Source organism: Bos grunniens, chromosome 7 (assembly GCF_055505025.1).
Source record: "Bos grunniens cultivar Pamir isolate PY7600 chromosome 7, Bosgru_T2T1.0, whole genome shotgun sequence".
Taxonomy (NCBI): Eukaryota; Metazoa; Chordata; class Mammalia; order Artiodactyla; family Bovidae; genus Bos; species Bos grunniens.
Window position 1 is genome coordinate 60,817,354 of NC_141171.1, and position 26,400 is coordinate 60,843,753.

The window sequence follows — 26,400 nt, forward strand, 5'->3', positions numbered from 1 at the left end:
TTATATATCCTTATCTATTAGCACTTCTATTTCTATGGGTTATACCTCCCCTATCATTGCAGGGGGAGTTGCTGCTTTGAAGGCAAACTGATTGCCTTCAGAATAGCCTATAACAGCTCATTTTTTCAGCACTAGTGTTTTTTTCCCACTAGCAGTTATCTCAGTTTTTTCTAAATCTTGCCCATTTTCACAGGTACTGACTTCACTTGTAATTTCATAACAGTTAAAAAACCTGCTCACTTTTACTGACCTTCTGGACTTAGTACTGTACTGTGAAGTCAATCCATACTTTTCCATTATTTTTTTGGCTTGTCCTTTTCTTGTCAGTTTTTAAGAATTCTTTGCATACAACAGACAATCTTTTTATCAGTCATTTGTTACGTAAACAGATTTAAACTTTTTCTTCTGTAATAGTTTAAATTTCTAAGTTATCAATTATGTCTACCTTTTCCATAAAATAAAAGTTGTATTTGAAAATGTTTTCCATGTCCAAAGGCTGCCAACATTATCTTTCTGCCCATATGTTTTTGCTCTTCTCAGTAGTGTACGTCAGGACTCTATTTTTACTTGCCTGCGTTTTCTCTACAGCTTTTATCACCAAGGATATAAATTCTAACTCTTATTCCTCTACCTTGGCAAACGGCTTGTGAAGGCAAATTGTAATCTCTGGCTTAAACTATACACTCAAGGAAGAAGATGTATACAATGTTCAAATACCATCTTTAGGTACAGCAGCAATTCATATATTAAATAAGTAAAACAAAACATTTGTCTCACTTTTTGTACCAGTCAAGTACATAAAGTATTTGTTCTAGCCAAGTAATACTTATCATTAAACTATGAGTATTCACTCACAGGGGGAAGGTCAGGCAAAAGATAAATTAACAGCACAAACTACAGACTACTCAAGTGTTGCCTGTCATTTATAGAGCAAGACTCAGCTGGTTCTTTCTTAAACAAGTGCCTTTGTACAACCCCCTTCCCTAAATTACATTATTTCTCTGATGTTACCAGAGTATCCAATATAGACTTTTACGACAGAACCTGTCCATTTTTCTCCACTAACTCTATGTTAAAAGAGGGAAGAAACTAGCTCTTATTTTTTGTACACTCCAGTGCTAAGTACAGTTCAGTTCAGTCACTCAGTCGTGTCCGACTCTCTGCGACCCCATGAACTGCAGCATGCCAGGCCTCCCTGTCCATCACCAACTCCCAGAGTCCACCCAAATCCAGGTTCATCGAGTCAGTGATGCCATCCAACCATCTCATCCTCTGTCGTCCCCTTCTCCTCCTGCCCTTAATCTTTCCCAGCATCAGGGTCTTTTCAAATGAGTCAGCTCTTTGCATCAGGTGGCCAAAGTATTGGAGTTTCAGCTTCAACATCAGTCCGTCCAATGAACACCCAGGACTGATCTCCTTTACAGTGGCAGATCCTGAATAAATGTTCACTGCATGTATGCCTATGTGTTACTGAGCCTACAGAATACAAACTCTTTTGTTAAGATTTGCTCACATGTGAATTAAAGCATATTAAGAAGTCATGTTTTATGCAAGGTCCTTGACATTTACCTGTTATCTTTGACCATAGTATCTGTTTCCTCAAGGTCTGTTCCTGACCCCATTCTCCCATCTTAAAATTCTTTAAAACTGGTTTTCTTTTTTATTACCTTTAGCTAAAAAAATAAATCTAGCCTTGGGCTTTAAAACAATTTCATCTAACCTCAATCAATGCATAAATCCAATTCATGACATAAAAATTTCCATGATTTTGCTTAAATATTACCAATAGCTGAGAATCCTGTAAGAAGCATCTACTTGGTCAAAAACTGTTCATTAAATTACTTCAGTACCTTATTTTCCTCAAAAATATACCTTTTATAAGGGTTCAACACATAATACCATTCAGTTTGCTTTAATCAAAATTTCAATATATACATATTTATTTATATTTGCACACACACAAACACTCCCAAATCCTTTCTTCAAACAAAATCTTACAAAGAAACCTGTTATACTAAACACTAAAACAAATACACTATATGATGGGAGTAGCTCGAAAACTCTTAGTCTACAGGTGAATTAATAAACCAGTGTAATTCATTTTTGTCTTATACCACAGGAAAACATCTACAAGACTTATCAGAGCAACAAACTTGAATGACTATACTTTTAACCCAAGGATTATTATACAGGGTTATAATACTCTGGTTTCTACACTGAAATTATAGTTAAGTAGTACTAAACAGTAGCATTTCTTAGCTTTTATTCTCATAAAAGTTTCACATACCTGGTCAGCTAACATAAGTACAGTTTTCATTGTGAACCTTCTTGAACAGAAATTGAAGAGGTCTTCAAGGCTGGGTCCAAGAAGATCCATAACTAGCACGTTATAGTCTTTTTCCTGACCATACCACCTAACAAAGAGGGAAAGAGGAAGGCGTTATAAAAAGCTGATTATCACTTCACATCATCAAATTTTAAAAACATCATCAAATTTTAAAAATATAAGATAGTTTCCCTCTAGGTTTTTATTTAAGGTTGTTGTCCTCTATTTAGCTGATGACCCCACTTACTGACTACATTGCCCAACACAAAATAATGCATAAAGAGATTTTTTTCTGTCAAGCAACCCACTGTCCCATTAAGTTAGTACTTGTGTGGCAGCCTTAATATGCTTCTTAAGCAGGGCAGGTGAATTCTCTATCCATCCACCATTAATTCCTGTAACTGTGGGCAAGTTTCTAAACCTCACCTGGTCTTACTTTTTAATTGAAAAAATGAAGGAGATTTTTATCAGTCATTCCAAAATGTTTCAGAGAGTAAATATCCGTTTTATTATAACTCCTGTTCCACTTCCTACCAAGTTCCATTTATAAGGAGTCATATTTTTGCTTAGTTCCAGATTACAGAAAATAATCCTATTACCACAAGGATGACATTCACTTTTTATTGGAAGGATCATGCTTTAATTATCCATTGCTATGTTTCTGTGGATACACATTTATCCCCAATAACTCTAGGAATATCAATGACTAATTTCAGAGACTCCAAGGACTAGGAATCACTGCAGTGATTGCAAGTTTCTGTATGTCTCTAGATCAGATAAGGGTGGTTTCCGAAAAATACACACTATAATTTTTATTTTAAACTTAGCTAAATTATGAATTTTGCTTGAGGGAATTCCCTGGCAGTCCATGGTTGGTTGGGACCCCTTGCTTCTACTACAGGAGGCATGGGTTTGATCCCTGGTCAGGGAACTAAAGATCCCACACGCTGCATAGTGCAGCCAAAAAAAAAATAAAACCACCACCAGCTTGGAAAAAAAACTGGCTTTTATCTAAAATGTAAACAAACAAAAGAGGAAGCTATTTTAAAGCTGTACTGAAGTGATATCTTTAAAAACTCTAATAAGAAACTATACCTGGATTTACCATTTGCAAAGTTTACGTGTTTTAAAAAACGTCTAGTGTTTTTGTTGTTATTCAGTTTCTCGATCATGTCCGATTCTTTGTGACCCCACAGCACGCCAGGCTTCCCTGTCCTTCACCATCTCCCAGAGCTTGCTCAAACTCATTCATGTCCACTGAGTCAGTGATGCCATCCAACCATCTCATTCTCTTTCGTCCCCGTCTCCTCCTGCCCTCAATCTTTCCCAGCATCAGGGTCTTTTCAAACGAGTCAGCTCTTCGGATCAGGTGGCCAGAGTATTGGAGTTTCAGCTTGAACATCAGTCCTTCCAATGAATATCCAGGACTGATCTCTTTTAAGATGGACTGGTTGGAGTTCCTTGCTGTCCAAGGGACTCTCAAGAGTCTTCTCCAACACCACAGTTCAAAAGCATCAATTCTTCGGCGCTCAGCTTTCTTTATAGTCCAACTCTCACATCCATACATGACCACCGGAAAAACCATGGCTTTGACTAGATGCTTTGATTTAGGATTAGCACTGACTGGTTTGATCTCCTTGATGTCCTATGTAAGTGTGGTCCCATATTCAGGTCCAACGAATATTATCCCTAGAATTTTATGTAAAAGGTCACAAAGGGGCTAGACTTAAAAAATGCACATTGTTTCCTACACTTTTGTTCCACCTGTTCCTGAGGATTACTCTGCAAACAGGAAACATGAATAACTACCATCAAACACACAAAGAGGAATTCATTTTCACATGTCTTTGCTGAAAAAGATAGCCTGGCTGGGAAAGAGTTTTTTTTTTTTAACCTTACAGAGATTGTGCCCGAAAAGCAACAGAAGTGCCAATCTGCTAATGTCTGAGATTGTATCTAAAACCGTGTTCAAAGCTTCTGTAATTTTCTCTTTTCAATCCTTTGTTTTCCATACAAGAATTCAACACTCTTCACATTCATTCCAACATTTACTTTGAAGAAAAGCTCTCTCACACACAAAAAAGGTCACAGTGGTGGGTTTTTGGAGGGTGAGGGATAGGGGTGGAGGTGGGAAGAGATGGGTAAAACAAAACAAATAATAAATTGAAAAATAAGTGATAAAATGAAATACGGTTATGTTCTCCTTTCCTGATTCCTCGATTTTGTTTTCCTTCTCTTTTTTTATCCTTTCTGTACTTAACTGCAGAGGCAAATCTGTGCTGGGAAGCTATGAGGAACTTCAAAACCAATTCTTAACATTATAAATATCCAATACTAAGAATTATGGCAGATTTTTAATACAAATCTAATTTAGCTAGGTTTTAAAGAAAAAGAAATGACTCTAATCAAGAATACAAAGTACAGAAAATGCTAAGGAAGTGAGGGGAAGTCACTAAAAGTCAAAGGCAAAAGAGAAAGCACAAATCAACTCTCATAAGACTACATCTCACAAGCACATCAACAAATTTGTACCAACAGCTTCCTAACAAAATTACAATAAAGTAAATTTTACAAGCATCCAACCCAAACTACAAACCTGACATGTCAAAGGCACAAATTCATTCTTCACATTGCCATGTCATCACCTAACTTTACAAAGTACTTTTTGAGAATTCATATGCAAAGTAGGCCTTTAACAGAATACAGAATAATTAGAAACAAAAATCAGATGAATTTAGAAATTTACTTAAAAAAAAAAAAAAAATCAAGTCATCAGGTATTTTTCTCCTTATTGTTTTAAGTGTATGAGTTTAAGCCCCGCTGGTTCAGCAGTAAAGAATCTACCTGCAATAAAGGAGACGCAGGAGACTTGGGTTTGACCCTGTGAGGAGAAAATGGCAACCCATTCCAGTATTTTTGCTGGGAAAATCCCATGGACAGAGGAGCCTGGAGGGTAAGGAATATATAACTAATTTCTCAAAACCTAAGACCTCACACCCTCCCCCCCGTGCAATCAATCCATCCAGACCTTATTACACACAGATTAGGCGCCAGGAACAGTCTTCTGCTTACCCAGATCATACTCATTCAGTTTCTACCTTCACCTCCATGTTTTCCTTTTATTCTGAGAGCTTCTAACTCTCCATTTTCAATCGCAACATCCTAATATCCAGCTGTCAGAGAAATCTTCCTTAAGTAGCCTGTCTCACACAGATCTCTCATTTCACAGAATTCTCATAGCCACTGACTACTGCTTGAATCCAAGATCTAACCCTTCGAAAGTACAAATATTCAGGTACTGTTACTCTGGTGCTTCTCTCTCTCTCCACCTGGTAATACAGGGCTTACTGTTTGTTTTTTCTAAGTCTTCACAGAACCTGGGTAATGAGCAAGCACTAACCTGATTCTCTGAGATCATTTAAGCTTGCAGACTACCTGAAACACACCAAAGTGAAAGCCTCACTCCTGTTTCTGCCTTTGACCAGAAACTCAAGGTCCTATCTTTAGACATTTTTTAATGTATATAACAATGTGTTGTTACTAAGTACATACACTATGGTAAGAGGCTTCCCTGGTGGCTCAGAAGGAAAAGAATCTGCCTGCAATGCAGAAGTCCTGGCTTTGATCCCTGGGTGGGGAACATCCCCTGGAGAAGGGAATGGTATTCTTTAGTATTCTTGCCTAGAAAATTCCATGGAGAGAGGAGCCTGGAGGGCAACAGTCCATGGGGTGACAAAGAGTTGCACACTGAGCGAATGACACCTTCACTTTCACTTCACACTATGGTAATGTGCACACTATAGGTAACTCTGAATTTATGAGATTAAAAAAAAAAAAAAGACTGGTTTGATTTGGACCTTATTTAGTTTCAAAACATGCAGAAGAATCAAATAATTTAATGGATGAAAGTAAAAACGAAAGTACGAGGTCTCATTTTCTGTTTCAAATGTCTTTAGACTCAGTGTTGCCTGATCAATCAAGGCAACAGGCCAGAGAATGAGCTTGCAATTCAAAAAAATCATCGTTACTTACTGAGAGCATTAAGAAAGGTACCTTAAGGTCTGAAGAAAATTCTAGCAGAAGGCAAGGTCCATCTCTGATTTCATCTTGTTCTTCTAAACCCCTATCTAAAGTAATTCTAGCTAAAAAATTAAGACACATGTAAAAAGCACAAACCTAAGATGACATATGTACAAGTCACTGGGGCTGACCAAAATATGCTAAAAGAATTCAGAAAAGCAAACAAAACAAAACAAAACAAGACAAAACAATGGGTTGAACTACATCTGTCCAAAGAAAGAAACCTAGTGAAAATGGTCTATTACCAGTCAGATCCTGAAGGAGGGATAATATTTCGATAGGGAAGGTAGAAAAGGATGTCTTAAGCAGGCGGCAAGAACAGACACAGGTTCGTATAAAGGGGAGAATCAAGGTGACTGATATAGACTCTTGAATGCCAGGCTAATGTGCTTTAAATTTTATAGATAACCGGGAAAATATCAGTAGGCTATGTCTAGGACCTAATATAATTAAGTCAATATTAAAAGCTGGCCTTGGTATCAGTATGCAATATGGAACCTGGGGAGTAAAAGGAATGACAATGACATGAAGACCAATTAGAAGACATGGAGCTAAGGGTTTCTTTCTTTTCCCTAACAAATCTCTGCAAAAATAGAAGTATCTTAAAAAAGAATGAAATGAAATATTTTCAATATTGCTGAGACCCAATGACTTCCAAGAATAGTAAATCAGTGTAATCATCATAAATACTCAGTTCAGATTAAAGCACCTAAATATGTTCCATCCCTATAACTAGAACAATAACAGAAAAAGGAACATTTGTTTAACGTAGGCCTTCTCTTATGGCTTGATTAGTGTGATGGTTAATTTTGTGTGTCAACCTTACTGGGCTAAGGGATTCTGGAATAGCTTGTAAAACATTATTTTGGGGTGTCTGTGAAGTTGGCTCCATAAGAGATTAGCATCAGAATGACAGGCTAAGTAAAGAAGATCACTCTCTTTTGTTCTGAACAGAACAAAAAGGCAGAGGAAGAGAAAATTCCCTCTCTGCTAGCACTGAAATAATCACCTTCTGCTCTCAGACATACATGCTCCTGGTTTTCAGATCTTAGGACTCACCTGGGACTTAAATCTTTGGTTCCCCTGGCTCTCAGGCCTTTAGGCTTGAAGCAGAAATGCACTACTGATTTTCCTGGGCCTCCAGCTCATATAGACCACAGGTCCCGGGACCTCTTGGCCTCCATGATTGTGTAAACCAATCCCTCATAATAAAACTCTATGTATAATACAAGCATATCTTTCTTTATTGCTCTTTGCAGGTATCACTTTTTTTTTTTTTTTAAACAAACTGAAGGTTTGTGGCAACCCTGTCTTGATCAAATCCACTGGCGCCACTTTTCCAACAGTACGTGCTCACTTTGTGTCTGTCACATTTTCACTATTTTGATATTTTTGTTATTATTATATCGTTGTGGTGATCTATGATCTTTATTTTTGATGCTATTATTGCAAAAAATTACCACTTGCTCAAAGCTCAGATGATAGGCTAGCACTTTTTGGCAATAAGGTATTTCAAAATTAATACACATACTTGCCAAAAAATTTGTGTGACTTTGCTTTATTGTGGTGTTCTGGAACTGAACCTGTAATAACTTTGAGATATGCCTGTATACAAGACTCATCAGTTCAATTCCTTTAGAGAGTCCTAATATAATAGGAAGAGCCATTTAGTGTCTTGTTCACAACTCTGTATTTCCAGCATTCAGCACAATGCCTTACAAGCAGGAAATACTCAGTAACATTTGCTGAATTAAAAAATAAAAAGCTGTATTAGAGGTTTTAAGAGGCTAGGGCACACCTGACGTTGCAGATGAGAAAAACAAAGCAAGGAATAAAAAAAAAATACTCCCTGTACTAAAAGTATAAAGTCACCAGGAAGCATCTACTCATCTTTGACTCAAAGAAGTCAAATAATAAGTAAAGTGGGCCTTGGAAAGCATCCCTAAGAACAAAGCTAGTGGAGGTGATGGAATTCCAGTTCAGTTCAGTTCAGTTGCTCAGTCCTGTCCGACTCTTTGTGACCCTATGAACCGCAGCACGCCAGGCCTCCCTGTCCATCACCAACTCCCGGAGTTCACCCAGACTCACGTCCATTGAATCCGTGATGCCATTCAGCCATCTCATCCTCTGTCGTCCCCTTCTCCTCCTGCCCCAATCCCTCCCAGAATCAGAGTCTTTTCCAATGAGTCAACTCTTCACATGAGGTGGCCAAAGTACTGGAGTTTCAGCTTTAGCATCATTCCTTCCAAAGAAATCCCAGGGCTGATCTCCTTCAGAATGAACTGGTTGGATCTCCTTACAGTCCAAGGGACTCTCAAGAGTCTTCTCCAACACCACAGTTCAAAAGCATCAATTCTTCGGCGCTCAGCCTTCTTCACAGTCCAACTCTCACATCCATACATATTTTTTTGGAGCCCCAAAAAATAAAGTCTGACACTGTTTCCACTATTTCCCCATCTATTGCCCATGAAGTGATGGGACCAGACGCCATGATCTTCGTTTTCTTAATGTTGAGCTTTAAGCCAACTTTTTCACTCTCCACTTTCACTTTCATCAAGAGGCTTTTTAGTTCCTCTTCACTTTCTGCCATAAGGGTGGTGTCATCTGTTGAACTATTTCAAATCCTGAAAGATGATGCTGTCAAAGTGCTGCACTCAATATGCCAGCAAATTTGGAAAACTCGGCAGTGGCCACAGGACTGGAAAAGGTCAGTTTTCATTTCAATCCCAAAGGCAAAGCCAAAGAATGTTCAAACTACCACACAATTGCAATCATCTCTCACGCTAGCTTTATTTTTCTGGGCTCCAGAATCACTGCAAATGGTGATTGCAGCCATGAAATTAGAAGACACTTACTCCTTGGAAGGAAAGTTATGACCAACCTAGATATCATATTAAAAAGCAGAGACATTACTCTGCCAACAAAGGTCCATCTAGTCAAAGCTATGGTTTTTCCAGTGGTCATGTATGGATGTGAGAGTTGGACTGTGAAGAAAGCTGAGCGCCGAAGAATTGATGCTTTTGAACTGTGGTGTTGGAGAAGACTCTTGAGAGTCCCTTGGACTGCAAGGAGATCCAACCAGTCCATCTTAAAAGAGATCAGTCCTGGATATTCATTGGAGGGATTGATGTTGAAGCTGAAACTCCAGTACTTTGGCCACCTAATGCGAAGAGCTGACTCACTGGAAAAGACCCTGATGCTGGGAAAGATTGAGGGCAGGAGGAGAGGGGGACAACAGAGGATGAGATGGTTGGATGGCATCACCGACTCAATGGAGATGGGTTTGGGTGGACTCCGAGAGTTGGTGATGGACAGGGAGGCCTGGCATGGTTCACAGGGTCACAAAGGGTTAGGCACGACTGAGCGACTGAATTGAACTCATGCTAGCGAAGTAATGCTCAAAATTCTCCAAATCAGGCTTCAACAGTACGTGAACCGTGAAATAACAGATGTTCAAGCTGAATTTAGAAAAGGCAGAGGAACCAGAGATCAAATTGTCAACATCCGTTGGATCATCGAAAAAGCAAGACAGATCCAGAAAAAATCTACTTCTGCTTTATTGATTATGCCAAAGCCTTTGCCTGTGTGGATCACAACAAACTGGAAAATTCTTAAAGAGATGGGAATACCAGACCACCTGACCTGCCTCCTGAGAAATCTGTATGCAGGTCAAGAAACAACAGTTAGAACCAGACATGGAACAATGGACTGGTTCCAAATTTGGAAAGGAGTACATCAAGGCTGTATATTGTCACCCTGCTTATTTAACTTATATGCAGAGTATATCATACAAAATGCCAGGCTGGATGACACAAGCTGGAATCAAGATTGCTGGGAGAAATATCAATAACCTCAGATATGCAGATGACACCACCCTTATGGCAGAAAGTAAAGAAGAACTAAAGAGCCTCCTGATGAAAGTGAAAGAGGAGAGTGAAAAAGTTGGCTTAAAACTCAACATTCAGAAAATTAAGATCATGGCATCCGGTCCCATCACTTCATGGGAAATAGATGGGGAAACAGTGGAAACAGTAACAGGCTTCATTTTTGGGGGGCTCCAAAATCACTGCAGATGGTGATTGTAGCCATGAAATTAAAAGATGCTTACTCCTTGGAAGGAAAGTTATGACCAACCTAGAGAACATATTAAAAAGCAGAGACATTTTGCCAACAAAGGTCCATCTAGTCAAAGCCATGGTTTTTCCAGTAGTCATGTATGGATGACTGGTGAGAGCTGAACTATAAAGAAAGCTGAGTGCCAAAGAATTGATGCTTTTGAACTGTGGTGTTGAAGAAGACTCTTGAGAGTCTCTTGGACTGCAAGGAGATCTAACCAGTCAATCCTAAAGGAAATCAGTCCTGAATATTCATTGGAAGGACTGATGCTGAAGTTGAAACTCCAATACTTTGGCCACCTGATGCGAAGAACCGACTCATTTCAAAAGACCCTGATGCTGGGAAAGATTGAAGGCAGGAGGAGAAGGGGACGACAGAGGATGAGATGGCTGGATGGCATCACCATCTGGATGGACATGAGTTTGAGTAGGCTCCAGGAGTTGGTGATGGACAGGGAAGCCTGGAGTGCTGTACTCCATGGGGTTGCAGAGTCGGACACAACTGAGTGACTGAAATGACTATAAAGTGATGGTCTTAACAGGGAAATGTCTTTTCCTATACCATTTATCTTCCCATCTTTAGATTATCAAATCAGAGTCCTCGCTGAACAACTGAAAGTACCAGCACTGAATCAGTGCTGCTGCTGCTAAGTCGCTTTCAGTCGTGTCCGACTCTGTGCGACCCCATAGACGGTGGCCCACCAGGCTCCCCTGTCCCTAGGATTCTCAAGGCAAGAGCACCAGAGTGGGTCGCCATTTCCTTCTCCAATTTTCATAGCATCTACATTCTCAAGACACTGTATCTCAAACTCAGTCTCTTGCCAACTCATCATCATCCTCCAACCTTTACCTTCCTTCTTATGAGGGTAGACGTTAAGGACCTGGTCTAGTACAATCTCACTCAACTCTAAGTAAACAAGCTCGAATTCCCCCTTTAGGTTGTTACTGCTAACAGTTCCAATCACCCTATTCTCATGTCTGAATTTCTTTCATTGTTCCTATATATTATATTTTGCCTTTCATAATATTATAAAAATTATAGACAGCTCTTCCTGTCCTTCAATAGCACCCAAATTATCATGGGCCAAAAAAATTAACTACAGTCATTCTTGTGCATCTTTTCCTGTATCTTCCTTCTCGCTTCTCATCGTAATCATGCCTTGTTGACTTCTTTTCTTTCCATGTTTTGTTTTTGGTGTGAGTGTGCACCGGGATTAACAATTCATTTACGACAGTTAAGAAAGGCACTTCCTACTACCCCTGTCCTCCTAAATTACCAGAATCCAACAGGAGGCTGCCCTCAATTCTCAATTTAAATTCCTGAGTCTCAAGAGTTACCAGTCCTCCTAGTACTACATTCAATAGTTGATTGAAAGGTAGAACCATCTATGAACTTCAGTCTTAAGACACTGTAACTCCTTTAACCTAAAACTGTTAGTACTTATAATGCTCTATTTTACTAATGGCATTTTTCATCACAAAAACAGAACCATAATGCACCAGTTTGACTATATTTTTGATTCATGGTAACTCTTCAGCCTTTCTGAAAGAGAACCAGACACAGGACTAAATGTGGGGCATCTCCTGATTTTCTATTAACTTGGTACACAAGACTATTGTGTAACTATCATTCTCCGAAAGGTTCTCTGCCCTTATTTGTTCCTTGGATTAGTGGCTTTCATTGTACTTTGAATACAAGACATCTAAAATTTAATAATATAAACTTATTTTGCCTTCGAAACATCAATCTATTTCCTCCTCTCACAATTTCACATTTAAAACACAATTCATATTTCACAAGTTCAGTAACACGAAATTTTTATTCACAATCCTTTGGACTTACCTGCAGATATACCTTTGAACTGGTTTGAGATCCAGAGGATTTTCACTAGAGAATGATACTCTATGCTGCTATTTGGCTACTGCACAGAACTGGAAAATCAAGTTGTTTTTTTACTTTGCTGCACCGCCACACAGGCAGTTGGGATCTTAGTTCCCAGACCAGGGATGGAACCACACCCCGTGTACTGGATGTGCTGAGTCTTAACCAAATGTACCATACCAAGGAAGTCTGAAAATTAGGTTTAGTAAAGAAATTTAGACTAAAGTTTAGATAGAACAAAAGAAATAGTTTTAGAAGTAGATATGATGATTTCAAGAAATTTTAGATATTAATTTTATCTTTACTTCACTGAACCTTTCCCAAAACTTCCCCAGGCCTTTAGCTGGCTAATTTTCCCATCCTTACAATCTCACACCCATGGGGGAGGATATTAACAAGCATGGAAGCAATTTAATAAAAACTGAATAAGACTAGAAGGGGAAAAGAAAACAGTGGATATCCACCAACTGGGACCAATCCTGCATCAAACAAATGTTTTTTATTTAGCCACAACGACCAAGAACTTGGGCTTCCCTGGTAGCTCAGCCGGTAAAGAATTGGCCTGCAATGCAGGAGACCCCGGTTCCATTCCCGGGTTGGGAAGATCCACTGGAGAGAGGAGAGGCTACCCACTTCAGTATTCTTGGGCTTCCTTGGTGTCTCAGCAGGTAAAGAATCTGCCTGCAACGTGGGAAGCCTGGATTCAATCCCTGGGTTGGGAAGAACCCCTGGAGAAGACAGCAGCTACCCGCTCCAGTATTCTGGCCTGTAGAATTCCATGGACCATATAGTCTGTGGGGTCACAAAAGTCAGATACGACTGAGCAACTTCCAGTTTCACCAAGAATCTGCTCAAATAAGTTATATGTGGGTGGGTGGGAGTTGGAGTCACTAGTTTTGCATCAGGAGTTCTAAATCTTTTTTTGTTGTCCTGGACTCCCCCCGCCCCACATCTTTGTCTAATGAGGCCTATTGATCCCTTCTCAGAGTATTTTAAAAGCATAATATGTAGCATTATACAGGAAACTAATTTTAGAGCGATTCAGTTACCATAAAATTACTTTAAAATCAATCTTGATATAGTAAAATACATGCTCTTTATTAAAGCACTACATAATACAATTTAGGGGCAAGTCTAATTAGTACTATAATTTTGAAGTATGATGGGAATGAAGACTATTTTGAGATTCATGCAACAATGTGATACAAAAATATCTGTGATTTCTATTGGTGACAAAGCCACAGGTACTGTCTAAACTAGTGAGGCACTTGAAAATAAACTTTGGAATTTTTTTTCATCCAACTCACTGATCTCTTGAAGGAAAGAATGATATCCCTGAACCAAGTTAAGAACCCTGTTCTAAACAGTTTTTTTTTAAATTTCTGGTGGTGTTGGGTCTTTGTTACTGTGTGCAGGCTTTTCTCTAGTTGTGAGCCGGGGCTACTCTCTGGTTGCAGAGCGCGGGCTCTGGGATACCCAGGCTTCAGTAGTTGCAGCTCCTGGGCTCTAGGGCACAGGTTCAGTAGTTGTGGTGCTGGGGCTTAGTTGCTCTGCGGCATGTGGGATCTTCCCAGATCAGGGATCGAATCCATGTCTCCTGTGTTGGCAGGTGGATTCTTTACCACTGAGCCACCAGGAAGCCCCTCTAAACAGATTTTTAAGGTAAAGAGACTGTAGATTAAGATCTAAAACTTGTGCAGCGCGTTTCACTCAGCCAATAATAATGTCAACTAAGATGATTCATTTTCCTTCTTCATCCTAACCCTCTTACCTGCTACTACTAACCCTCTGCTGACAATATGACCCCTAAGATCTTTGAATTATGCTGTAAGATTTCCATTTCTCAGTCTTCCTGTTCCTTGCCCTCTGCTTTAAAACATGCATAGACGTTTCTTAACCTGCCAATTTTTAAAAACACAAACAAATGTGCCTTGATACTTGGAAATACCTACTACGAAAGTTCCTGTTTGTTTACCCTTTCAAAATTTATGGTGGCTAACAAGACAAAACCAAGTAATTTTTGCTCTCATAGTTTATACCACAGTCTGTGTAGACAAATGATGAGAGAAACTGATGGTGAAAGGTACAAATTATGGGGACCCAATCAATTTTTTAGAGGGAAGCTTTAGGGAAAACCTTTCAATGAACAAGTAAAGTTGATTCTTGAAGCATAAACAGAAGATGGACAGGTAAAGAGGTGGGTAGGGGTTAGGACTACACACTAAGCTTTGTTATTCACAAGAAACTGAAAACAGCCAGCATTGTTGGTACATAGTAAGACAAGATCACCCTATTTTCTTGTTCACAGGTAACTTGTTAAAAATCTAGTCTGTATCTGCCATCTTACTTTTATTTTTTTTCTTGGTTCCCTGTATAATGGTTATCATTCTCATCTCTTCATACGGCCCAATATTATATTTCAAAGATCACAAATGGTTCTTGCTGTCACTGCTTTCTCTAGCCTTGGATACAGTTGTACTGGAAGACAATATGTGAAGAACTGGAACCTCCAGGGGAATACAAGTATTAAAATATACTTTTCCACTGGGAAGTAGGACAATACATCTGTAGTTTTCACAATACCAATCTTAAAGGGTTGATCAAATCTTTTTTAATAAGCAAACATATAGAAAGTAGACAAGTGGCTATCTAGGCCTAATAGGATATGGAGAGTGATCACTAATGTGTTCAAGGTTTTTGGGGGGCAGGAGGGGATGAAAGTATTCTTTAATTGTATTACGGTGATGGATGGCAGCACAACTCTGTACATATAGTAAAAAACAATGAATTGCACACTTTAAGTTGATGATGCTTACATATATAGTCTCACTAAAACTGTTAAAAATCCTTTACTAAAATCTGCTCTTCAAGTCTGATTCAACACTTATTAAGCAGCTGCTATGTGTGTGACACTGCCAAAAAGGATGCCAAAGCATCTTAAGGTCTAGAAGAACTGGTGACAAGTACAATATAAAAGCAACAATAAAGTAAATATGAAATATAGAGGAGTTAAGTAATTTATTCAGAGAAGATAAAAGGGAAGGCTTCTTAGAAAAGTTGGCATCTGAGCTAAATTTGAAAGATGCCTTTCTACATAGTCCCCTAGTTTCAGTCACTCTTCTACAGTTTCGTGGTGCCATTTCTCGTCCCTCCCCCATTACATACACCAAAAAAGCAAAGTTTCATATACAATAAGAAACTCCAAAAATCTGGCCTCTGCCTGTCCTTTAAAACTGGCTTCCACTGACTGTAACATCCCATTATGGCAACTCTCCTCTTGCCTTGATTAACTTTGCATTTCCACCAAAGAATTCAGTCCTTACCTCTCAATTTCCTGTCTCTACTATCACTTCTACACTGATCTTGCTCAGTGTAAGAATAAACACCACTCCTAATTCCCTAGCTGAGGTTTAGGGCTGTATCTCTGCTAACTTAATTATACAAGAGCTAAGCCTGGGATATCCTATCAGCTTAAACTCAACATGTCCAAAGATATAACCATCAATGCTATTTTCAAAATATCAAAATTAGGCCCCAGAGGGATTTCCCTGGAAGTCCAGCGGTTAGGACTCTGCACTTCCAATGCAGGGGGCAGGGGTTGGATCCCTGGTCAGGGAATTAAGATCCCACATTATGCATGGTGCAGCCAAATAAAAACAAAACTGGGTTCCCTTTTCCTTCTTCCTAAATTAAATTTCAAATTCTTAAGGCTGAAATGATTTACCTCCACTCCTTAAAAGAAAGTATGAGAAAACACACATTAAAGTCTTAGGGTAAGTAAGTCCGGAAATCAAAGTATCTCTCAATACACTATTTAGAGACTAAATAGTGTACCACTTTCTTTAGGGTACTTTTAGCAATATAGGAATCATTTGTATTAAAGACAGTTTTACATATAAAGATCTAGGAGAACAAATTATTTTGGCTGGATGAAACATTCCCCCTCCACACACACTACATTAATTAATTTGCTTAGTAAATCCTTCGTTAAGTAGATTATATATTTTAAAAACAACTCAAATTTCTCTGTATTAGCAAATGAAGCTTGATATGTTAACACAAGTATAGTAAAGGGGAAAATGGAAAATGGAAGAGGCAACACAAGTTACTAGAATGATCTAAGCTGAAAGAAAAAAGTAATGTATAAACACATGACTATCTTTTCATAAATTAAATTCAATGTAAATCTAAGCTAATAATATAGAACTATGCAACATGTACTTATAAAAATGCCCTTCAGTGAATAAACAAATAAAAAGTGGCTCAATAAACCAGCAGTTGGACTTGAGAATGGAAAGCTAGCTAAACTCACAATATATGCAATATAATGAAAAGAATAATGACTCAATCGATGGCCAAAAACACAAGTTTCAGTTCTTCCTTTGTCATTTTCTTACCTGCATAAGCCATTTTTGCTCACTGGTAAACATTTTTATACTTATCTATCAAGAGATCTCCTAGTAAATATGAGATTATAAAAGCACTACACAAATATAAGGATTACTTTCATTACAAAAAGCAGTTGCCCAACAGTTATGAAATAACAAACAAGACAATAGCATCTCCTACAACAGTCAGAGCCCTCTCAGCAAAATAATCACAAACTACCTACAACAGCTCAAAACAATGAAGTGTCAAAACCTCAGCACAGTATTTCTCAAAGTGTGGTTCTCTGGTCTTTAGCCTGAATTATCTGAGGTACTTGACAAAAATACACTCGCAAGGCCCATTCCAGTACTGGTCAAACAAATCTGGGGGTGAGGCAGAAAACTTTACATTTTAAACAAGCTCTGAATGTAATTACTATGCATGGCTGATGTTTGAGAAATGTTGACTAAGCAGGATTCACAAGGAGACATAATGGGGTCTCTGCTGACCTCTCCAATCAAGGCAATCTCTGGATAGCTCAGCATGCTGTCTGATGTTAAGGAAAGGTTATGTCCTCACAGTATGAAATTTAGATACCTCTGCCACTAACTTTCAGCAAGGGACAAAGTCACAACTATATGTCAAGCACATGATATATATTCAAAAAGAATGTAGGTCTCACAAAAGCTATCTGTTCACTGAAATGTGCCCATTATCTGAAACTGCATAGTACTCACGTACACATGTATTTGTTGAATAAAAGAAAAGAAATGTTTGCTTATTCTCTAGAAAGTACTGTAAACTTCACTGACTCTCTCCAAGAAAAGAACTTTAATTTTCAGAGAAAAAGCCAACATCACTCCCTTCCTTAAGAAGGATACAAAGTATTAATATTTTGAAGGCTTAAAAAATGAAAACACTAGGTTTTCAGTAAGTAGATATATGTGCTCAGATGCTCAGTCAGGTCTGACTCTTTGCGACCCTATGGATTGTAGCCTGCCAGGCTCCTCTGTCCATGAAATTCTTCAGGCAAGAATACTGGAGTGGGCTGCATTTCCTTCTCCAGGGGACCTTCCTGACCCAGGTATCAAACCCAAGTCTCCTTTATCTTCTGTATTGAAACAGAGATTCTTTACCTGCTGAGCCATCAGGGAAGTTTAGTAGTAAGAATAATTTCGATCAAGTGAGAACAAAAAAAAGCAAAATAAGGTAAGTATGCAAATGAAAGACTTTGAAAATTTGGAATTTGAAACAAAATTTACAAAAGCTTCATGCTACCACTTTCCAACAAACAAGGCAGTTTTAAATCAGATCGCATCCTCCCCTCACCATAAAAGCCACCTTACATGTAGATAGAATAGTTTGGCAGTGTAGAAAGTGTAACGGGTAAGTAGTACTCAGAGCAGCCTCCAGAGGACCTGAAATATAGGATAGCCTCAATTTCAGGTTAATTTGCAAACACTGTCATTGCACACTTAATGCTGGCACAAATGAAACATGTGATATATACCATGTATGCTTAGTCACTGTCACCATCTTGCTTCCTTAAAAAAAAAAAAAAATTCTCCTGTAGAAAAAATTCCAAGTTTGAGCCAAAAGAAGTTCCAAAAGGCCAACAAACCATGGATAAATACTGAAGCTGACAAAGGTCCACATTAGCAAGCCTTTACTGTGAAATTAACATACATTAGCATTTTGATGGGAGAAGGCAATGGCACCCTACTCCAGTACTCTTGCCTGGAAAATCCCATGGACGGAGGAGCCTGGTAGGCTGCAGTCCACGAGGTCACTAAGAGTCCGACACGACTGAGCAACTTTCCTTTCACCTTTCACTTTCATGCATTGGAGAAGGAAATGGCAACCCACACCACTGTTCCTGCCTGGAGAATCCCAGGGACGGGGGAGCCTGGTAGGCTTCCATCTATGGGGTCGCAGAATCGGACACGACTGAAGCGACTTAGCAGCAGCAGCAGCATTTTGATATGTCAGTATCTCTACATCAGGATTCAAAGCTAAATCAACCAGTACAGCCATATTTCCATTTGTTCACTTAAGAAATACTAGATTTGGTCCAGTGGTTAGGAGTCCGGGCTTCCACTGTGGGGGGGACCCAGTTTCAATCCCTGGCTGGGTAACAAGGATTCCGTAAGCCACATGGTGTAGCCAAGAAAACCCCAAAACTAAATTAAACCAGAAGTCATACCCTCAAATCAATTAATTCAAAATATGAGGTTAGAAGCCAGGTGTCAATATTTTTTTAAAGTTTTCTAAGTGATTACAACGTGCTACGAAGTTTGTGAACCACTGATACTGTTGAGACAGTAAAGTCTATTCAAATATCACATTAGCTTTGTGACTTTAGGCAAATTAACTATTCTGACTCAACTTACAGAATTCCTGTAATGATTAAATGAGACCATGGGCAATGCCTGGATGTTGGTTCTTTTTTTTTTTTTTTTTGGCATGTGGATGGATGCCACTAATTTATATAATGCATTTAAAAAAACTCAAGACCGAGATAGTCTTACAAAATCCCTTTTATAAAGGAAAGCTGACATTCATGATAGAATTCATTCAAGGTTCAAATCTAGATGACACCACAGACAGAACCTAAGTATTGACTCTCAATATAATGCCCTTTCCATTTCCTTTCTTATTGAGGATCAGAAAAATAAAATATAAAAATAAAAATAAAGATCAAAATGTACCCTCCAACTAAACATTTTTCTACAGCACTTCTGAAGTCCCTATTAAACATACCCCACTGATGACTATCAGACAAGGAAAAAGCAATATTTTAGTTATTCAGAGGAGGAAAATAAGTAAAGATCTCAACCGCCACTGAGTATCACCAACCCAACTCAGTCATTTTATTAGGTTAGTATACATCATGGTGATAAACATATTACTAACTTGTAGTTGTACATACTGACAAATCAACATCAAATCCAGAAAAATAATGTTACAATAATTCACAAGGTCAATTAAAAAATATATAAAACCTATGTTGTCACAAAATGTCGCCTACCAAGGATTAGCAGTATTAAAAAAAAATGAAATATTCTTTATGTCAATAAGGAGGGTGGCTTACAGTGTATGAATTTGTCAAAACTTATTCAATGATACATTAATCTATATATATATACACTACACTGTATGAAAATTACATCTCATTAAAAAGATTCCATTAAGACATGGATCAGTATATGTTATCACTAGTTTTTTCACAATTTTTAAGAGCCACTTGTATCATATAAAAACAGTACAGAAAACATCATTTAGACTAGGTATTCATTTATATTATGAAAGCTATTAAGATGCTCATTTAGCTTCAGAAAACATTCTGTTAAAACTCAAGGACTGATCTTAAAAACAAAATGGAATACAGCTTCCCTGGTAGCTCCGTGGTAAAGAATCCGCCTACCAATGCAAGAGACCAATGCAGGTGTTCCATCCCTGATCTGGAAGATCCCACATGCCTCAAAGAAACTAAGCCTATGTGCCACACACAACCACTGAGCTCGTATGCTGTAGCTACCTAAACCCACTGACCTAGAGGCCATGCTCCACAACAAGAAGCCTGCGCACCGCAACTAGAGTTAACGCCCAACTCTCCGCAACTAGAGGAAAGTTTACCTGCACAGCAACACAGACCCAGCACAGCCAAAAATAAACACACAAAATTATATTTCAAAAAAGAATAAAATGGAATAAGTTAAAAAGATTAAATGAGTTAACATTTGTTTCAAATTCAAATTCTCTTGTACAGACTTCTTGACATTGAAGTTTCTGCTAAACAGGACAGATCGTGAGAAAACCTTAGCAAATCATATCTTAGATACATATTAAGTATTAGATACTGTTTTCTAGTTACTAAGTCATATCCGACTCTGCAACTCCATGAACCGTAGCCCACCAAGCTCCTCTGTACATGGGATTTCCCAGGCAAGAATACTGGAGTGGGTTGTCATTTCCTTCACCAGGGGATCTTCCTGACTGAGGGATCAAACCCATATCTCTGGCATTGACAGGCAGATTCTTTACCACGAAACCAGCAGGGAAGCCCCACAGATTAAGTATACTCAGAAACAAAATGACCTAGCTCTAAAAAATGACTAAAGCCAAGGCAGTAAAATCCACAGACTATACAAATGTTTACAAGTATCACTCCACTTTAAGACACAAATCAATAACGTCCATTAAAGTTCTCATCCAGCAATCCATGGACTCAAAAGGAAGAGAAAGGGTTATAAGAATTATAAGGATCTAATGGGCTTCCTAGTGGCTCAGAAGGTAAAAAATGTGCCTGCAATGTGGGAGAACAAGGTTGTATCCCTGGGTAAGGAAGATCCCCTGGAGAAGAGAATGGCAACCCACTCCAGTATTCTTGCCTAGTGAATCCCATGGACAGAGGAGCCTGGCATGCTACAGTAACACTTTCACAATTGAGTAACAGTGCAAACAATAGGTTACTTACATTTATCAGTTTTTCTGTATGAGACCAAATGCCATAAAGGAAGGAGGCACAATATAGGTCTGCAGCATCAAGTGAAAAGGTGTGGGGTATGTACGCAGACATAATGTGATCTTGACATAAAGGTGAAAACTGCCCCAAGAAAACTTTAAGTTAGGAGACATCTAGTAAGAAGTACTGAAGAAGACTCAATAGTCTAATCTGTATCATCGAGTGTGGCTATTTCTCAAGTTTCATCCAGCTCCAAATGCTATCTAAGCATCATTCCATTACTAGAAATCCAGCATAAGCCAATGTAAGTACCTTTAGGATATCACAGATTTAGTATATCACAGTTACTCTATGGATTTAGTTACTCTATGAATTAAAATCACATTTCTCATGTGGTGATCTGTAACATTATCTCTCTAACAAAGACATACCCAGTGTAGATGTCATCTTTGTTCTCTGATAACAGTATTAGAACTTATTTACAGGATATATGCTCAGTGCCAAAAAGCTAAGATTAAAATTTAAGCTGCTTTTAACACTGAACAGTAAGGATTAACTTATACTTTACAAATATCTCCCAGGATTTCTGACATTCAGAGAGGGCAAAAAAAGAAAGGGGGGGAGGGGTTAAAAAAAAAACCAGACAACCAAAATTATCCTATGCCCTTTCCCACTTTCTTTATCATATTTTCTATAAAAGTGTCCCCATTAATTTACTTCCTCCTAAATAGTAACTGATGGTTTACCTGATGCAGATAGTATTTTCAAGGTCCTGAGTGGTATCTCACTACTAAAATATCATTCAAAGGTAAGATCTAGACTAAACACCAAACTGTGATGAAATGCTTTCTAGCTACCATCATCTGAAAATAAATCTTAAAATTTCATAGCCACAAATCCTAAGATCAACTAGGCCAGTGACTTATTTAAGTAGGGAAACTTGTTGAAACAAAACCCTACTTGGGTTTTCCTGGTGGCTTAGTGGTACAGAATCCTCCTGCTAATGCAGGGGACACAAGTTCCATCCCTGGTTCAGGAAGAGCCCACATGTCTTGAAGCAACTAAGCGTGCATGCGGCAAATGCTGAAGCCTACACTCTTAGTGCCCAGTGTGTGGCAATAAAAGACGTTGAAGTCAGACGCCTGTGCACCGCAACTAGAGAGTAGCCCCTGCTCACTCCAACTGAAGGCCTACGCACAGCAATTAATGAAGACCCAGCATAGTCAAAAAAATAAAATAACTGCTAAAGACAAAACAAACCCTACCAAAAAGCTCAGTGTGCAAAACTTTTTCCAAGAGAAGAGTAGGAAATTCTCCAAACTTTTCTTTCCAGCACACTTCTACCCCAACAAAATTAGAAAATTACCAACTTGGTAAAATCTTATTTCAAAAAAGAGGAAACTGATATGCCCAAAAAGATTAAGGGACTGACTGACCCCAGATGACTCAGTCAATACCACATGGCGGATTTAGAGAAGGTATTTGAAGTGAACAACAGATTTGAATTCAGTTCAAAGTAGCACAAAAAAAGGAGGGTTGTAACAGAAACAAAGTAACTTAAAATGAGCTCCCAGAGGTCAATTCACAAGTCCCAAAGGCTTTTAGTTTCTTAAAAATACCTAGAGACTGAACACCATCCTCCCCTTCTTGCTCTTTATACTCACTGGATGCTGTGCTTCTGCACAACAGATCCCTTAATAAGGTCCTTACAAACTAAGGACTTGATAAGGCAGATATGCTATAATATATAAGCCCGGTAATTTTCAGCCTTTCTTTTAGAATATCCCATAGAATCTTAAGACAACTTTCAGGGTGAGGGTTGATTGAGGGAGGAGGTAGATATTAGTGAGGTCTAGAAATTTTGGTGTCAAGTTTCTAATACAATGGGGAATAGACTGCCTTATTTAATAATAATAAAAGCTAATAAGCAATTTAATTTAGTATTTTCCAAGTAAATATTTATTGAGTGTATTTATTGGGCTTCCCAGGTAGTGGTAAAGAATCCGCCTGCCAATGCAGGAGACACAGGAGACACAAGAGACGGGTTCAATCCCTGAGTCGGGAAGATCCCCTACAGCAGGAAATGGCGACTCGCTCCAGTATTCTTCTCTAGAAAATTCCATGGACAGAGGAGTCCATGGGGCCGATAGAGCCAGACATAACTGAGCAACTAAACACAAACACACATGCATATAGTTAATGTGGAAATAGTGGGGAACAAACTAAGCAGAGCAGATGATGTTGCCACCCAAAATAAAGAAAGCTTATGCATAAGTCTTTCTTATCCTTCCCACATCAGTGGACAAACAGTTCTCTCTCATACTTTAAAACCAATGATCCACTTTTTGTTTCTATGTACCTGGACTATACCACTCCTAAAACAAGTTCACTCTTTCCTCACCCTCATTCAATAACTACATTCTGCTTTAGAAACTACTCCCAGTAGCCAGACTTCACTGTTGGACAGCCTTCCTGTCCAGTTCACCAAGCTTTCTTCCTTAGAGTCAGTCAGATCCTGAAATCCCATCTCCTCTCCCAAGAAGTCTTAGCTTGAAAATCAGGTTAATCTCTTTAGCTCCACCCAGTTTGTAACTCCACAATTCCCTCTGCTTTCAAGTTCTGAGAATTTTGCTCACAGGTCAATTTCATTTATTTATGTGGGTAATCACCATATTAACTACTGCCCTCATTGGTGTATAAGTGCTGTTCTTAAATAAAAGCTACCAAATAAAACTGCACGTACTTAATTTGGAGCTAGCACTGAAAATGCCAGATACTTATTGCTTTTGTGAAAATCATTTTACATTAAATTCAACCTGATTTGTGAAATTTATAAAACCTCCCAGCCTCAAAAGCATTAGGTCAGTGAAGCCAGACACAAATGACCTCATACTGCATGACTGCATTTCCATTTAATTCTAAGAAAAACTAGTAATGGGAAGTAAATCAGCAAGGGCCAGGGTGGAGAGATGAAAATATATGCAAAAGGAAAGAAATTTAAAATTCTTAGGCTAACACAAATTTTTTTATTCTGTGACGAAGAAAGATAGTATTTTACTCAAGGTTTTTCATTTTTCCACAGCAGGGTTTTTTTAATGGATGAGAACCATTAAAAATCTCAAATCTGATCATCTCAGATTTCACATTAATCTTTATCTTGTAAGATAAACCTGGTATTTTCTTCCTAATAATTTATTCTGACTTCCAACCAATAGAAAATTGTATCATTCAATTTCTCCATTAAAAATGTTTATGACCATTGAAAATTTTTTTAAGGATGGTGTGTCTCTGGTTGTTTTCACATCAGAATTAATGTATATAATCCAGTTAATTCAAGATTTGAAGAATAAAAGCTAGGATAGTAAAAGAGGCTACAGTAAATACCATTCCAGTTAATTCTCCACTATATCTGGATCTTCTTGCAAATGTTATTATTAAATAATTGTTGGAAAAGGGCTGGGTCTTAAACTGTGTTTTAGTCTTTATCCTAGGAAGATATTCTTTAATCTTTAAAATCGAACTATTATAAAATCCTTTAATAATTTAAAAGGACCCAATGTCTTCATCTGGTCATCATCTATTCTTATTACTATTTGCCTTCACCAATATCCCATCTCCAAAAAAAAGCTACAATTTCCCAGACGTGAGGAGTTACTGACCAAGTAACTCAACAGGTTAAAGTTACTTGTCAAACTGCGGTGACATGATTAAGCTTCCTTTTAATACAACTGAGTCAATTTCAACATAGTGTTGCTCAAACTGCCTTTGTCATTTCCCACAAAATTTCGTACACAGACTGAAATGCAACAAACATTACCATTCTTTACAGAGTTACTTAACACTTCTGGAAAGGACTATGAGAGATTTTGCATAGTAAACTTAATTTCACATCTCATTTGCTGCAGAGATCACAAACAGGCTGTCACTATGCCATCTCTTTCCTTGAACCTCACCACTGCCTGCGGCTTTATTCTAGGCTTTTCAAAGGTTTAATCAACTCGGAGCCGCCAAAGAGGGAATCCAGGAAGCATAACTTATGAACCCAAGCAGTGAAAAGGGCAGGAATATGTGGTTGAGTCACGTCGTTCCGCCATTTTCTAAGCGGAGGAGGAAGACATGTTGGAACAAAAACACAACAAAAGAGCAGCCATTTCCAAGCCAGCTCCAATAGCAACCCGAACTGGCCCAGCCCGGTCACTTCGGCACCCTCAAATCCACTTCGCTGGACAAACCTAAGGAACAGCTGAGGTGAAAGAAAGCAGTAGGCAACCCTTCCGCGTTGGGATCAAAGATGACCTGCATACTTTTCACTGCAAATGAAAGCCTCGGGAAGAATGACGGAAGCTAAACGAAGCAGAGTGTTAACAAAAAACTGAAATCCTAAACTAAGTTGGCAAACTAAAATTTACCGTGATTGTGGTGACTTACGCTTCACAGGAAACCCAGGTAACTCAAATGCCAAGAGCCGGATTCAGCTGGTCCCATTGCCTGCCTCTTACACATTTTCTCCCATTCTGTACTTCTCTCAGAAGATCGCCTGTTCGCTCAAGGATTCTTACCGTATGTGGGGGATGCCAACCCCACCTTGAAGAATCTTATAGAGTTTGCTCTCGTACAGCAACTGGGGATGCCTGGCCTTCTGGGATTCTAGCTTCACTGCCACCTCCTGCAGGGGAAAGAGGGGATGATGGCATCAACATCCTTATGGATTCAATGTCACTTGGGAAAAGGGGGAAACATGAGCACATCTCCAACTCTCGGCTAGAATGTGGTGAGAGGCTGGGAAGAGAAAGATCTCTGTAATTATAAAACGAGGCAACCAGCCTCAAAGGCCTCTTCAGGGGGCAGTGACGAAAGCGGCACGTCCTCTGAAGTATAAGAAAATGATTCATCCAGAAAACGTAATGAGGGTTATGAGTAAACCAGGAGATAGGGAGCTGGCCTAATGGGAACAAGAACCCCAGTCAACTAAAAATACAGGAAGAAAACGAGGGGATCCCAGAAATAAGATTCTGCCGTTCTCACCTTAAACGACGGTTTTTTTAAAGTTCGATTAAGGTGTATTTTTAACAAGCTAGGAAACTTCCTAGTATACCCAACCTTTCTCTCGGGTTCTTTCCTTTTAGGGAAAGACAGCGGGGGAGGTTCCTAAGACAGGAAAACT

The 26,400-nt window shown here is 38.7% G+C and overlaps 1 protein-coding gene across 12 annotated transcripts in view; it reads right to left on the reverse strand.

Annotated features, from left to right (window-relative positions):
* The window catches only part of CSNK1A1 (casein kinase 1 alpha 1), a 49,458-nt gene that overhangs the window by 22,398 nt on the left and 660 nt on the right, over positions 1 to 26,400 (reverse strand). For all 12 annotated transcript variants that reach the window (XR_015167730.1, XR_015167728.1, XR_015167729.1 and 9 more), the window contains exons 2-3: positions 25,796 to 25,902; positions 2,288 to 2,414 (exon numbers count right to left, since the gene is read on the reverse strand). Coding sequence is in view for 8 of the 12 variants with exons in the window: in XM_086412402.1 (XP_086268528.1) it covers positions 2,288 to 2,414; positions 25,796 to 25,902 (234 nt within the window). In the remaining 4 variants the exon portion in view is untranslated. The remainder of the gene's footprint in view (positions 1 to 2,287; positions 2,415 to 25,795; positions 25,903 to 26,400) is intronic.